The sequence below is a fragment of the Coturnix japonica genome, chromosome 3 (genome assembly GCF_001577835.2).
Source record: "Coturnix japonica isolate 7356 chromosome 3, Coturnix japonica 2.1, whole genome shotgun sequence".
Lineage (NCBI taxonomy): Eukaryota > Metazoa > Chordata > Aves > Galliformes > Phasianidae > Coturnix > Coturnix japonica.
This window is the reverse complement of record NC_029518.1, coordinates 61,452,129-61,468,168: the sequence shown is the minus strand read 5'-3', so window position 1 is coordinate 61,468,168 and position 16,040 is coordinate 61,452,129. Positions and strand designations below refer to the sequence as shown.

Below are 16,040 nucleotides of genomic sequence, written 5' to 3'. Positions count from 1 at the left end.
CAAAACCCACAGGAAGGCCTCTGAGGACTTTATCTCTGCAGTCTATGAACTTGAGAATGCCTCAGGGAAGAATATAATTATAACCTAGGGTAGAAATTTTATTTACTTTCCTCCCCAGGAAAGTGTCTTTATTAGTTTTTCATCTATGTATTTTATAAAATATTAATACAGAACTAAACAGAAAAGTACGTGCATTATTCACTCCTCTTTAACGCACTGAGTAACAAACCATAGACAGAAAAGGTTTGTTTGTCAAAATACAGGAAATAAATATTCCACACTGGAATTTTAAGCATTATTAAGAGCATTATATACTCTTTGAAACGTAGCTAAGCATAGCATGGAAAAGTTCCACCATATACAAAAGCCATGCAAAGATGATCACAAAGAAACTCATGTCGTCAAAGTCTCTAATTCAAAGATCTCTTAACTGACTCTCCATACAGGAATAAACTGAACATAAATTCTGGAATAAGGATAATTTTTAAAGATAGCTAATAAAAGTGCTATTTCAACCAGAATTCCACATTGCTCATGAAATATTAAATGAATAGATGAAACATCAGATAAGCTCCTGCAGGAGAAACTATAGGTAGCTTGGGAATCTGTTAAATGTTGTAACGTATTTTTATCTTGTCAGACTATAAATCTCATGTACAAGAGCCTGTCACTCATGAAAGTATGCCATTTTCAAGGCACATAAATAACTATGAGTTGTGTCTCAGAAGCCTCCAAAAGATTTCTGCCAATAGACTACCAAAATGTCAGAAGGGTGATGAATACAGGAAAGACCTGCTACTCACCCTGTGGTTTTATATCCATAGTGACATATGGAAAGCTACCAAGGACAGCCATAACTTCATCATATTTCTTATCCTCCAGGAAATGCAGCAAGTTGCGACGATCAGAACCCTTCAAACTCACTAAATCCTGAATGCTTTTGATTTTATACTGCATTAAGAGAAGGAAAAAGAGAAATCACATAGTAGTAGAGAACACAAAAAACTCATAATGACATGATGTGATTCAAGTAATTTGTGTCCCCACACTGCTAATACATACACACCTAATATGTTCTTGTTGAGGAAATTATCTAGAAAACCAGTAAGTCTGTTTTGAGAAGTAATGAAGCAAAGAGTTTCTATTCAAACCTAATAAACAGAACTGCTTTAAATATTGGCAAGTTCTATAGGATGCCATCCCTAAGAAAATGGAATAAATTTATTACAAAACCATTACTTCAGCCAGCTTTTTCAGAAAGCTGAGCCAAGAAACCTCACTAATTGAGTTCTTTATTTAACTAGAATGTCTTAGTACTTTGTGGTTTACATTTGTAGGAACAACTAAGTTCAAGTTACTTAGCTTTTTACATTGAATTGCAGATAAATTCTAATTTTATTTTTATTTTTTAAGATCTGCAGAGCAGAGTAGCGAAGACAAAATAAACAGAAAATTGTTTGAAAACTTGGTTACTTTGGAAAAGTATGTATTTTTTTAAATACAAGCTCATGCTTCCAGGCAGGCTTCTCATGTCTGCATCCAGGAAGCTATGATGTTTTAAAAAATGAATTGCATGGGAAAAAAACCCTAATATATTGCTATTGTGTTTCTTCTGTTTTTGAGGTCAACACACCTCTTTCAGACTTAGATCTTCAGTCTTAATTCCTACCTCCTAACAGAGATGGACATCAAAAGAATAACAAACACACAGATCTAGGAGGCACTGGGCTCAATTCCTGAGAACACACACAGATACACGCACACCTAGATATAAATGAATGCAAGTATTTTCTTTTTCCTTAGTTAATTTATGACCTTGCTTCCTTATAGAGAAATAGGCTGAAGAAGAAAACACTTCAATACATTAACAAGCATCATTCATAGTTTTATACCTTTTTATGATTCGAGACCCTTCTAAGATTGTCCTCTTCAATGTGAGGCAGTTGCAAAAGGGGAGATTTGAACTGCTGAAGTCCTTGGACAGTCATCTGGGAAAGCTTCATGCAATTTTCCAAAGATCCCAAAGATGGAGCACGGAACTCCCTTTCTTGGGGAGAAAGGAAAATAATACATCGTTTTTTCCCCCTTCTGAACACATTCACAATGTATACTTGAGTTATTGACTTCAGACCATCTTGTTTTCAATAAACCAAGCAGAAGACAGACTTATTTTTCAATGTCCAGCATGATTAATCAGGCAGCATTCTTACTCTCATTACTGTCACATAGTTCAGCAACCATTTCCTTCCCTTACATTGTCATAGCTGAACACTAAGAAACTGAAAGACATCTATCCAATAGTCTCAGGGATCAACAGTACAGTGTGTCTCAGCTACCAATTACAGAAAAAAAATTCTACCACTTGAAATTTCCAGAAAAAAAAAATGCAGCAAGAAAAACTTGTTTTACATTCATATAATATATGTGTACATATTTAACACATTCATCAGTACTTTGTATCATAAAATATGGTCTATCATTAATATTTTCTAAGATTATTTTCAAGATTTGAAAAGGTTCTAAGACCATGTTGAGAGATGAAAATGAAAGTAGGAGCCAATCCAAGGAAAAAAAAAGAAAATACAACTGAAGCTAAGCAGAGCATATTATGTAGGTATAATTCAAGATGCCTGTCAGTTTACCTATAAACCACTGTATGCATTTTTCTAAACTTTTCCCAGAAGACATCAACCATTAATTACCTTGGCTGTTACTGCTATATTCAGTATATGTAAGTATAAATACAAATATTTGTGTGCCTACATACACATGTACACATGTCTATACAAATATGTATGTTTGGCATAGGTGGATTTGACTATTACAGCTTTGTTTGAGATATTACAACAGGCACAAAGGCATTTTTCAATAAATAGATGGATGGCCAGATGGAATATATCCACCTTGCTAGGGCTGCGTGATCAAACAACACAGCATCAGAGCAATTTTAAGTGTGAATAAATGCATTTTTACTTGCATCTGACAAATAGGCCATAACCTGCACATTCCCCCCCTTCCCCAAAAGAAAAAACAGAGCAAAAACTTCTTCAGCATGTTTTCTCCTTCATTTATACCACTACCCTGCTGCACATTTATAAATTATATTTATATGCACCTACTATGGATTGTTAAATGCATATGAAAGATCACTGCATCATCATCTCTGCTCCTGCCACCCTCTCCTCTCACATGGCCCGTTTCCTCACGAATTACACCAAGCTATAATCAGCTGTCAGACCAAATTACACAACAGGACTTTTTATTTTAAACACAAGGTATAATCTTCACGGTGTTTATTAATATGCAAAGCAGACAGAAAAATAACACCAGATGATTACAAAGGGAACCATATGGCTAGAAAGTCTATCAAACAAAGATAGAACTCGTACCTTCCAAAAAAAAAAAAAAACAGTATTGGATAGACTGACATACCAACTAAACAGCACAAAATGTACCTTTCATCTTACCTATCTACCACATTCCCTAATAATTCTTTTTATTTTTATTTTTTTGGTATGCTGCTAAGGAAAGTCACGCTGCAAACTCGGTTAATAAAAGAGTCCAAAACATTCTCTATCAAGCTGGCTTTCACAGGGAATTTACCTACTTTGAGTCCACACAGCTGAAATTCGTTTTCCTTCAAGCATTAACTCATCTGCATAACAGTAGAAATACTTTAAAGTTGAAAAAAAATTTTTTTAGTTCCCTAAAACTAATGCAGGAATGTATATCCCTTTAGAGTGGGCAAGACAGTCAAGCTTTTAACAACACCCAACTGCCCTCACCGTAATAAGAATGCCATTACTGAACACTTTGACAGCCTCTGCTTGTCAAAAGCACGCAAAATAAGATGACCTTAAATCTATGAAGCACAAAGTCATTCAAAACATATGACAGGAAAGAAGTCATTCGCTAGTTTTAATGGAAATAATAGCTACTTGTGAGAGAATGGGTCAAACCACAACTTCCACATTCAGCTCCCAATCTGAATTATGAAATTTACCTTCTGCAGACAACTGAGATGATTCTCAGTCTCTCTACAGTTACCAGAGCACATCGTATTTTTGATAACAAACACCTCGCTCCTCACTTGACAGGGCAACTTTCTACCTAAAGAATGATCTCAAGGAAGGCAACAAGATAGTTTAGGCCTCTATGATCTACCAGTTATCAACACAAAATAATACAAGCAAGGGATGCCACAGGGCATCCCCTTCAGGCAGTAGAATGTATAAAAAAGTCTCACAGGCTGTACAGAAATTCAGCAAGGATGTACAATTTATCAGAAGGTGGCTCACATCTGCCACATTCTCCACAAGGATGAAAAAGTCATAGCAGTAAATAAAACACTGACCAGACTGGAATGATTGCAGGTACATGTAAGTTGTCCTACAAGCAGAGTTGCTTGTACCTCCTTTAAGAACAGCTGACACGGAACCAATAGTTAAATGCTATATGGACATTCTAAAAATTAACTAGGGAACCAAGCATCAAAATTGTCAAGCTTCATTGTGAAGGTGTTTCTCTTCAAAAGATGACTACAAAGAAGTATACATAAATGCTTACAGATACTTCCAAATGCATAGATTTTACTACTGCTAATATCACTTAATATTTTCAAGACAAACTAATGCAGTAGATAATGAGACTTCTCATCCAACTATCAATTAAGCTTTCACAAGTTATGATTTATCCACAGAATATTTCTTCAGATAATATTAACTCATGCCTTCACCTTTGTATTTTTAAAGGCCAGTACTGCTGGACAGTTATTGCTAATTACAGCACATGATAATTAATTTGAAGTACCTTGTCACTGACTTGAAAATTAGAACTGAAATCAGGAACTTCTGCATTTTATATTTTATGATAATTAAAATCACATGAAGATAATGAAAAAATGGCCTTCAAAAATTACAATATGGAGCTTGGATATCATTCATATCTTAAGAAAATAAACAACTTTTCAATTTCCCATTTGTTCCCAATGAGAGAATCAGCAGGGAGTAAAACCCTCTCTGCATCTACTGTCATTAGAAATAGAGCCAACAGTTTAGATATGCTAAGCAACAAATTAGCAAAGATGGTGGTTTTCCATTGGATCAAAACCCAACATTCTTAAGTGGTTCACTTTTAAGTCCTAAAATTCATCATCATTGGCCTGAACAACTACTCGGTACCACATTACCCAAAGGACATCAAGTTTAATATTTTGCAGTTAGAATATTCTCATGAAAGGTTTGGCAGATTCAATTTCTAAATATTTACACTTTAAAGCTGTGGAAATATTTTTGAGAAAAAAAACACTAAAGTAATACTAAGCCCAACAGTGATATACTTCTACTTTGTTTTTCCATATCTATGGAAGCAACTTCTACCATATAGAATGACAGCTGTATATTCTCATCCATCTTCACAGAACCGTTGGGGCTGGTAGGATCCTCTATAATCCTTAGATACATTATTAGTATAGGTTATTAATGACTGATTGATTAAAAGAGAAACCAACAACAACGGAACCCCAATCTATTTTCACTTCATTACCAGAAAAAACCAAACTTTCATTTCACATGAAAATTACATAATTGTCTTCCAAAATGCTGTTTGATTTTTATTTTTAAATGTAAGATATAAGATAAATTTTCTGGAACTTCTGAGCAGTTTATTAAATACACTGCACCTATAAATATTCATTACTTCACCAAATAAAAGAAGAACCTTTAAGTAAACATAGATCTAAAGAAGAAGAATACTGCTACTTGGAGGTCAAATTGCAGAGTGTATCATGTACGGTGGTATCTTATCTCAGCTTTTACAAGAGATATAAGCATTCTTCATTTGTCAAAGACTTTCAGTTGACTGCAGTAAAAAAAAATACGTTTCTGGTAGTATTATTTTGCACAAGTGGAAAAAAAAAATAGCTAGTTTACAAATATACATAAGACATCTTAGAAGACATTTCCAGAAGTTTGATGGCTTATTTTTTGTGTAAAAATAAATGCTTGTATTTGGCATATACAAGAGATAAGGAAGGGGAAAAAAAGATGTTTCCATACAAGTGCTTTTTATAATTCAAATACATAGACTCAGCTTGGCTGAGATAGCAAAACCTAAACAAACAAACAGAACAACACACACTTCCAAAAAAGCTACTTTGCTGTTTATGAAATTATTTACTAAGCTATTAAACAAATAGTTTGAAAGCATTGCTTTCATATAACCCCAGAATATCCCAAGTTGACTCACAGGGATTATCTACTCCAACCCCTTGGCTCCACAAAGGACTGTCCAAAATTCAAACCCTATGTCTGACAGCATTCTCCAAATGCTCCTTGAACTCCAGCACTTGGGGCTGTGTCCACTGCCCTGGGCAGTCTGTTCCATGCCCACTGCACTCTGGTGAAGAACCACTTCCTAACCCTCCCCTAACACTGGCCCTGTCACTGTCACACAGAGCAGAACTCAGCACTGCCCCTCCACTCCCTGTGAGGAGCTGTAGCTGCCAGGAGGGTTTCTTGCAGTTCCTCTGCTCATGTTCAGCTTGCCATCAAGCAGAACCCCCAAATCCCTTTCCACAGAGCACCTCTGCAGTCTCTCATCCCCTAGTCTGTACATACATCTGGGGTTGCTTTGTCCCTTTGTTCTTCATGCAGTTGGTTTTCTAGTGTTAAAACCACACTGGAGGCACTAATGCAGAATTGTTATGGTGCTTGCCCAGAGAAGCTTCACAAAAAACATATCCATTATATATGAACATCTAATACTCATTAGTAAATAAAATGATACAATAAATTACACAATGAAAAATATAGCTACCATTTCTTTCTAGGTTTCAAGTTTGGTCTCCAGCAGTCTCAGAGACTGTATAATATATTATATTATTATAATATATAATATAAATTCACTTATACTTCTTTTTTAATGTAGTAAAACAGCGATTCACTGTTCACATCCTCTCATTTTATTGGATTATGGAACACCATTTTCAGCAGTGCTTGCAACAGCACTGGGGAAGATCTTCCCTCAAACCCTTCTTGTTAGGAGGCTGTTAACATTTGTTAAGTGAGATTTGGTCCAGAAAACACCAGTTAATTAGTACTGTTTGATAGCCATGGATTCAGCATTAAAAATGCCCTGCTCACATTTGCTGTGATAAAGGAAAAACTTCAACTTAATTAAGAAAAACAGAGAAATCTGAGCAACACAAAAACCAAGAAATGACAGCTAACAAATGAGTCAAAAAACAACTGATGAACATTATAAGAGAGAAAGAGCTATAAAGGAATGCAATTTAAAGATGGATAAATACAATACATCTTATACTAAGCGCTTTGATCCTAAAAATGATACTAAAAATGGACCTGATCTTCAAGAAAAGGGTTTTTTAAAGCATTCAAGGAGAAGCTTTTGCAAAAACTGTAAAAAAAACTAAAAGCAGAACTCAGATATCCAAGATTTCAGAGCAGGACTTGGCAGAAACAGAAGCATTTCAGCCTTCAAAGTAGAGAGCTCTTTCATTACAGTGGGGAAAAAAAGTGCATTTAGGCATTTCTAAATATCACAGATTAAGTTTTCCACAAAAACCACAGACTCTTTTTGAAGTTCCGCAATGAAGAATGATATTTACTGTTTTTAATTATACAGTTTCTTTCCCTACCTTCACGGCTTCGGGCCATTACTATTAGTTGGCAAATCACATTAATCATTTCTTGAAGTAGCGCAGGACTCTTTTTCAGGATAAACTGCTGATCTGCAAAACAAAACTCGCTGCAGTTACATTGTACTTCTATTATGAAAAAAAAAAAGTGAATAGTTTACATGAAATGGGCATTCAATTGTGCAGTCTTCACGTGCATTCATTCTTGTATTTCTGAAAAAATACCACTTTATTCTCACTGCTGTACCTATAACTTTCCTTAGCCAAACAGGAAAGAACAACTGCTAAGAAGGAACAAAAATTTTATACACAAGGCAAACAGCTTCCACACAAAGTACTTATTAGATTAAAAAAAAAGCAACGGGATGTCACAGACAATTCATCCTTTAGGTAATCTTGTATTTTTAAATGCTGGATTTTTAAGTGAAGCACCAATTTGGGGATAAACCAGCATGATTTGTAAATTACTATCTGGTTGTAAATAAAGATCAGTGAGGTTTTAAGAACAACCAATAACTCAATAGCAAGGAGGGGAAGGCTTTTTTTTTTTTCCAAAAAAGCAAATGAACAAAAAAAAACCTTAATTGTTTGTTTTAATTTTGAATTAAAATATAGAATATTTCAAGTTTACTTGTCAGCCTTAGAAACCACTGGTGTCATGGCTGAAAGAAATTCATTTAGAAATGTTTCAGTCTGAATATTCACAAGCATGAAGAACTGCAAAATACAAAACTGAAGCTCACATGTAATTGATATTTTAAAGTTTTACTTTCATCTCTTGTGCTTTATATAGTGGGAGGGAGTTTAAAAAAAACACACAAAAGACATGAATGGAAACGATAGAGAGCAATACTGAGCTGGTTCTTAATTTCTTTCCTCTGAGAAAGAAAAATATTTTATATGTCAAATCTCTTTTTGTCTATTACAAAGAAAAATAACCATTTTTAATGAAGTCACTTTTGCAGCCAAGAAGCTTTATTGACCAGAATACTAGCATTACAGGACTATCAAGAGAATGATAAAACGCTAAGTAAATGTTTTAAAGGATAATTCAAACTGAAAAACAAAGTGTTCTATGTATAGATTATTGAGCGGAAATCCATGCAACTTTTAAATGGATAAAAACTACATTTATGAGCATTGTAGCAAGCAATTTGTTGTTCCAACAGTGTCTGATTAGAGAGGGACACCATTACCTTCTTCGAGGGTGTCAGGAACTTTCATCCTGGCAAGATGAGTCAACAATAGAACCCTGGCTTTCAGGCTGTAAGGGCAGGTAAGCGGAGGCTCATTCTTCTTTAAATTTATGCCACCAATTTCTCTTATTAGCTAAAATAAAATAATTAAACAAATGGCTATTTTAGTGCAAAAGAAAACCAAACGTGAGGAGGTTATTTTACAAGGAGAAAAAAATGTTACATTCACACATGCAAGCTTTCAAGTATTTTTTCCCTGAAATGATCTGTATAGCTGAACATTGGCCATTTTTATTTATAATACAGCTCCAAAAAGTCAAGTTATTTTTCATTGTCATGTTTCAGTTGTGAAGGGATGAGAAGAGATCTGCATGCAAAAAAACTTGCCTTCAGTGAGCACTGAGTAAATTTATATTGCTTGCTCAGTATTTTAAGAATCTGATATTATTGCCAAGAGTTACTAGACTCAGCCATATTGCTAGTTGTCTATACTACACTTGTTATGCACCAGTAACAGTGTCACCTTGAGACTCTTCACTCTTCTAAGATTCAGCCAGATTCCTCAGAAATACTTTCAAGTATCACAGAAAGAAGGTTCATAAGCCTAAATTCTCTGAAGGCTGAAGATCAAGTACTTTAACTTAATTACAAACAGCACCAACTTGAAAAAGGCTTGGTGTTCTTTATTCAGGATGACCTAACTTGATCCTGACCAGACCAAGATGCACAGTTCAAACAGGTCTCTCACCTGAGTTTGTTGAAGACCCTGGAGAGAGAGGCTGCAAAGCTGAGTAACTGAAGTTCATAGTTATAAGAATCAAGACAACCCAGAAGCTTCATTTTTTAGGTCAACAAGTCACCTGAGGAGAGATTGAGGTTCCAAAATCTCTGTCCACAAAGGGAAGTTAAGATATCAACAGGCAGGCTACACTGACTAGACTTTCCCTGCACTTGTAAAAAAGGATCTTTTAACAAGAAGTTCCTTATAAACACATTCTGGTGTAACACACCAGTCCAAGAGAGTAAAACTTTGATAAGAAATGTTTTACAAAAAGTGTCAATATTGGGTTTATGAAAAAAAAGGTGAAATAAAAATGGGAACAATGACAGTGGCCCAAAAAGCAGGATGCACTATCAAAAATGATTAGCAGTATCTTTCTGCATTGATACTTCAGAGACTTGTATTGGCATATACCAAGAAATAAAGAACACAGATGACACTGATGACCGGAGTTTTAGAAACCAAACAAAATCCAGGAGCATAAAACGTAAGGCTGACAACTGCACAGTAACAAGAATTAAGGCTTGAAGATTACTTTAATCCACCCATGTGAAACAGTTGCAGAGAACAGTATGCTTAAAGTTATTCCCCACAGAAATGCAGGGAATGCCACTAAGGCACTGCTGAAACTTAACATGGAGTACTGTGGGAAGTTCAGATCAGCCAAAGTGAAAAGTAATGTAAACTTTAAAAATACATCAGTGAACAGTACCCCATTCAGCACATAGCAGGATGAGGGAAACGAAGAGCCCTTTAGGAAAGAGTGTATTGAAAGACAGCAGCTGTCCTAGTACAACCAAAATGAAGGCAAAAAGAAAACAAATGGCTTATTGTTTCTGTCTATAAATGCATTTAGGATACACACAGCAAGAATAACTTAAACTCAAGAACAATGATGACAAAAACTACAGTTATAAATTGGTCACAAACTAGATTGCTAACCACTAGAACAGCAAGTTCGGGAACAGGAGGCTTGACTGTCTTTTAAATGAAAAATGACCAAATGTAAAGGGCTTGTACAGTGCCAGTGTTTGCAACAGTACAGGAGAAGACCTGATGATCAGGATGATCTTCCCAAGCCACATGATCTCAAGTAAAATGCTGGCTGAAAAAACAAAAAAGAAAGCCACCTAATCGTAATTCCAGCTCCTTCTCACAGTCTACAAAAGAAGATGAAGAATTCGAAAGAGGTGAGGACAGTTAAGTAAGGAGATACCTTAGTGTATTTTATTTATCTATGATCTTCTATGATCTATGATTTGTGTTTAGAGCATGAAAACATGTTTACGACTTGAAAATCTCACTGTGTGCAAGCAAAGTTTAAATCAGCAGGACTACACTCCCTCATTTTGCGAACCCAAACTATTTTTAAGTGAAGCATTTTATGTACTGTGCTTTAAACCAAAGTGCCAGTCTCTGATAATATTTCCTAATCTTTGCAAGCAATCATTATTTACCACACTATGTATTACAGTAACTTTGCTGGGAAGACAGAATGGAAATGAAAAAAGGTGACCAGAAGGGAATTGATATTCATGCGTGAATCTTCATAATATTTCAAGATATTATTACCTCAGACAAGATCATAATTTTATTTCAATATTTCATATTTAACCAAATCTGTGCTACTGATTAAATTGGTTTTAGTTCTAAATACTAACTATAAAACAGCAGCCACGTCTTTATACGGATACACAACGTGTATGAGGACTTACACTTAAATTCATTATTTAGTCCACTGCTCCTCCAAAAAACAGTCCAGTAGGTTGTATACTAAATCGATTCTACCAGTATTAAGCTTTACATTCAGTTAATGTTATTTTATTTATTTTTTTTCTAATTCTAAATCCAGTCTAGCTTCTAATTCATATTTCTGAAAAGGTACAGTTGCAGTCTCAACAAAGGTAGTGCCTTGAGAACTTGAATTCCGTCAGATGGTCAAACAAGTGAGCCATTTCAATCCTCCTTAAAGGGGTCATTTAGTTATAAAACCTCTCAGTGTAACTAACCTGTGGTATCTGAACATTGTCTGCAGGTCTGCTCGTAGCATCTTTATTGTACTGAGGATCAAATTCGGATGCTCCTGCTAAAACCATGATGAGCCCTGCAAAGATAATGGAAGGTATGAAGAAAAAAAAAAGAAAATCAGCAATATCCTGAGTAATTTGTTCAGAAATCTCAGCCACAAAAATTAATTCTACTCTTTCCCCAAAAATTATGAATATTCATGTTCTCTATTTAATGGATCCATTTATACTGTTACAGAGCAAAGCTGGCATGAGCAAATACCTGGCACAAAGTAACTGAGGTAACTCAAGACTCCATTTTGCATAGCATCAAACAATAAATGCCTTCAAAAAACCATAGCTAGGTTTCATTAGGACTGGCAGACACCACTGCACTGCAGTCCGATCATTAATACACGCTTTCAGAATCACTTGCCTCAGCAATATATATGTTTGAGGCTGTACCAAAATGTAGATACTGGGAGCAAAATAAGAGGAAAAATTTTAACTCCCTTTTCTGTTCAAGTGACACTGAGAATTCACCATTCTTTGTCCTTTTAATGATTAGAGGAGCTGTTCAATAAATACCCCTGCAAGCAAATCCCATGAAGATAATGCATTGGTCATTTTCTCGCAGAAAATATGATTAGGAAAAATCCATAGTACCTCAAAATATCCTTCTTTATCTAATTAAGATTAAAAATCAGCCAAATTGAATATTTTAGACAGCTTTCTGCTCGTAATTGTATCAGATACCTCGGCCATAGCAAACAAGAGAAAATCCAACTTGTCATTTGCTCCCATTACTGTAACTTTTTCAGCTACAGTTATTCAAGCCTCATTCTTAAATTCTGAGCAAGTTCTTTCCTGAGCAAGTCAAAGTTACTTTGCCAATTGCAGTGCTCAATGAATTCCACCTACTAACAAGGTAAAGAAGTTCTCTGAGTATTAGCTGCCATTTTTATTCCAATTGTTATTTACTTCCTGAGCAGAGTGTAACAAAAAGCTTTAGACAAATCTAAATGCTTCTCTACTATTTGAGCTCCACAGTTGTAGATCTTACAGAAAACAAGTCTTATAAACTCATTTGTCTTGAAACCTGAAAAAAAAAATACCTAAAACAAACCAACTCGTGCAGATTTGTCTCACTGTTTCCTTAGATCAGTTTGATTGGTCCAGCTTAAGTCTTGAGTTTTAGCACTGATACCTCACCAGCATGAAGTTCATAACCAAGCAAAAGCAAAGCAAATTCACTATGTGATTTAAATCATCTCTCTAGAAAATTTTCTTCACCTGCAAAAAATGAAACTTTAAGAAACACTCTGAAAGAACCAGAAACAGTACTTTAATGTAACAAAAGCTTACAAAGCAAAAGGATTTTAACACCAACTGACATTTCCAGATGAACACACAAGGATGTCAAGATGCCTTTCACTTACGTTTCATATCCATGTTCCGTGTTTTATAGACAAAGTATGTATATATTTGAGTTGTCCGAATGAGAATCTGATCTCCACTATATCGTATTGATCGGTACCACCAGGAACCCTGAAACATTTTGCATGAATAACATGGCGTCAGCCACAATGGAGTATCAAAAGAGTTACACAAGATCATCTCATATGTGTTCACAGGTTCCCATACCTCACCAAAAAGAGAAAGACTAAGTCTACACAATTTTTCTTACACTAAGGTCAAATGAAGTTCAGAAAGAAGGAAGAAAAAATCCTCCCCGACACAAACTTTAAACATGCATCAATGTATTCATCTGAGAGATTCTAAAGTTAAAAATTCTGGGACAATTTTTAGCCTAGAGATTCCCCCTAGCACATGCGTGTACACAAACATATACACGGTTTTGTTAACCTATGGTGTTATTTTAGTGAATCCACTGGATACCAGTTACACAGAAAGTAGTATTGTGCAACAGCATTCAAATCAAACTCAATTTAGGCTGAAAACGGCCTAAACCAAAACCAAAAAGGGAACTTTCATTCTGATTTTATTATTATTATTATTTTTAATTTACTTGAAATGACCCAATTAGAATGTTTTTCAGAAGGGGAATTCAGAATTATTTAAATTCTACCCTCCTTGGCATGGGCAGGCACATCTTCTGCTAGAGGAATTTGGAGGTAACCCAGCACCAGCCTAAGCCATACCCCCTTTGAGATGACCAAAGGTTTTTCCCAAACACTCCAGTAAGTCCCTCATTATCAGTACACCAGTGACTTCAAATTATAAAATTCACTGAACAGTGTCTGTACTCCATAATTTGAAGAAAAGTGGCATGGAAGAGTATAAGATGCAAAGTGTTATTAAGATTCTCTCTGTAAACGAAGCTCACTAACATGAGAAAAACATCCAAGATAAATCTCCATCTGTTGTAAATTTTATCACAAGTGAAAAGCAGCAAGCAATGAAGTAGCAATCAATGGTTACTACTATTAATTTATTAGGCAATAGTGTTAACTCCCATAGCACAGTGAGACTCTGCAATTTACTTAATCCTCCTCATAAAAAAATATGTTTGTTTGCTGGTTTTGAATAAATGAACCTTCACACAGAAGAATACAGAACTTCTAAAAAGTTCTTCTACAGAATAATTTGTATTATCATCCCAAGAGTCTCCATGTCTTTTGTCAAATTAAGTACAGGTACAGGAAGCAAAACATTATTAATAGACAATTAAAATCTACATGACTGAGATTGTCTTAAAAGTCCTATCTACATTTTGCAGGAGCAGATTATCTCACTTCACATATGGATGCAGGACATTCTTTAAACACTTTGGTAAACATAAGTCTATAAAGAGCAGCATATCTGTATTTTCCCTTTATACATCTGGATTTAAAGGGATGGAACTAGTCTTGTTTTATTTTAGATGCCTATCTCAGATATGAAATGACTACACTGTAGTTAACTTCGGCTTCTTTATTGATTCATAAAAGAGAAACAGCCCTATTAAAGGCATGAATCATCTTCTATGTCTACTTTAGAATTAAATGATAAAATAGCTCGCTCCATAAAAATGTCTGTTCCTCTTCACTGACTATAAAAGAAATTTACAACAACATGTTTGAATACAGAAGTCTACATCTGGTACAGAGACAAGAGAAGGCAGACTGTTTTTTGATCCTGCTCAGGGTATTTTTTTTCACAACAACAGAACGGATGTTTACTTTCACTTGAGCTACGATAAACCTGGTATAAATCATTAAAAGTACGAGTGTACAAAAAAGCATCAACGCGTGCCAAGTGAAACCTAAAAAGAAAAGAAAGATGCGTAGGCAGACTTCTTACACTGCATTTTAGACTTCTTACTCAACTCCTCATCAAAAACAACGCATCTGAAATTTATTAGACTAGATCCTCAATGATGCAGAAACACTCCCTAAGACCAGGAAAAATGCCAGGCTGATGCCCTGTACCCAAAGACACGAGCAGTTCTCAACAGACCAGAAGAATTTTTCAAATGAAAATCTTCTTCCAAAGAGCAAGAAGGTTTAGGAATTTCTGTTTTCTGAGTCTAAGAGTCATTTTCTGAGGATAATGGACAATGGTCAGAAGCAATACCAGAGCCCTGAATTACCACTCATCTTGCAATAGATTCCTCACACAAAGAAATCTCAAGAGCAAACACTTCAGAGTGTACAGAAGATAAACAACAATTAAAACTATGAAAATAAAGGCAGTCAGGAGAAACTGAAAAGACAACTTGTTCCACAAGTAGAACTCATTCCCATACCAAAAGCTAAAAACACCTTTGTTTTGGCTCTACTGTAGCACTACTGAATAAACTCTCCTGTTCATCAAATGGTATTAATTATCTTGCGACACATGACAGAAAGGACAAGACAAACTACCTAACCCAATCTCTAACTCTTGTAATTACCTACTGCTTTCCTAAGTCAGTCCTTTTCAATCACAGCATTGCATTATTATTTAAGTAAACTCTACATAATTTTTTTTTTCCCATAAAAAAGAGAACACCCACTTTAAAAAACTGAAGTTCTCTGTCACCATGAAAAGAAAGAATGAGCAAGTCCACTAATGTCTGAGAAAGCTTTGTTTAAAGAAGGTAGAATATTAATCTGATAATAACGCTTACCACAACAACTGGAAGAATAACCATAAACGCTAGTCCGTATACAAGCAAAACCTAGGAAGAAATCACATTAGGAACTTCAGTTTCTTAATACCACTCTTGTTTATTTCAAAATAAGATCAAGCAGCATTACCACAAATCTACTACAAGTTAAAATAATCTTATCGCATAGCAGTTAATTCTGAAGAACAACTTAAAAGTAATATAATCTGATGGGTAGAGCTTAAATAAGGGGTATTTGTTTAGCTAAGTAATCATTTAAGACATCCATTTAAGTCTTTGGTGGGTTTAT

The 16,040-nt window shown here is 35.1% G+C and overlaps 1 protein-coding gene across 1 annotated transcript in view; it reads right to left on the bottom strand.

Annotated features, from left to right (window-relative positions):
* Positions 1-16,040, bottom strand: part of SEC63 (SEC63 homolog, protein translocation regulator) — a 44,631-nt gene that overhangs the window by 12,928 nt on the left and 15,663 nt on the right. The window contains exons 7-13 of the mRNA XM_015858596.1: positions 15,752-15,802; positions 13,080-13,188; positions 11,644-11,738; positions 8,854-8,986; positions 7,658-7,750; positions 1,893-2,047; positions 804-951 (exon numbers count right to left, since the gene is read on the bottom strand). Of these exons, the coding sequence (XP_015714082.1) occupies positions 804-951; positions 1,893-2,047; positions 7,658-7,750; positions 8,854-8,986; positions 11,644-11,738; positions 13,080-13,188; positions 15,752-15,802 (784 nt within the window). The remainder of the gene's footprint in view (positions 1-803; positions 952-1,892; positions 2,048-7,657; positions 7,751-8,853; positions 8,987-11,643; positions 11,739-13,079; positions 13,189-15,751; positions 15,803-16,040) is intronic.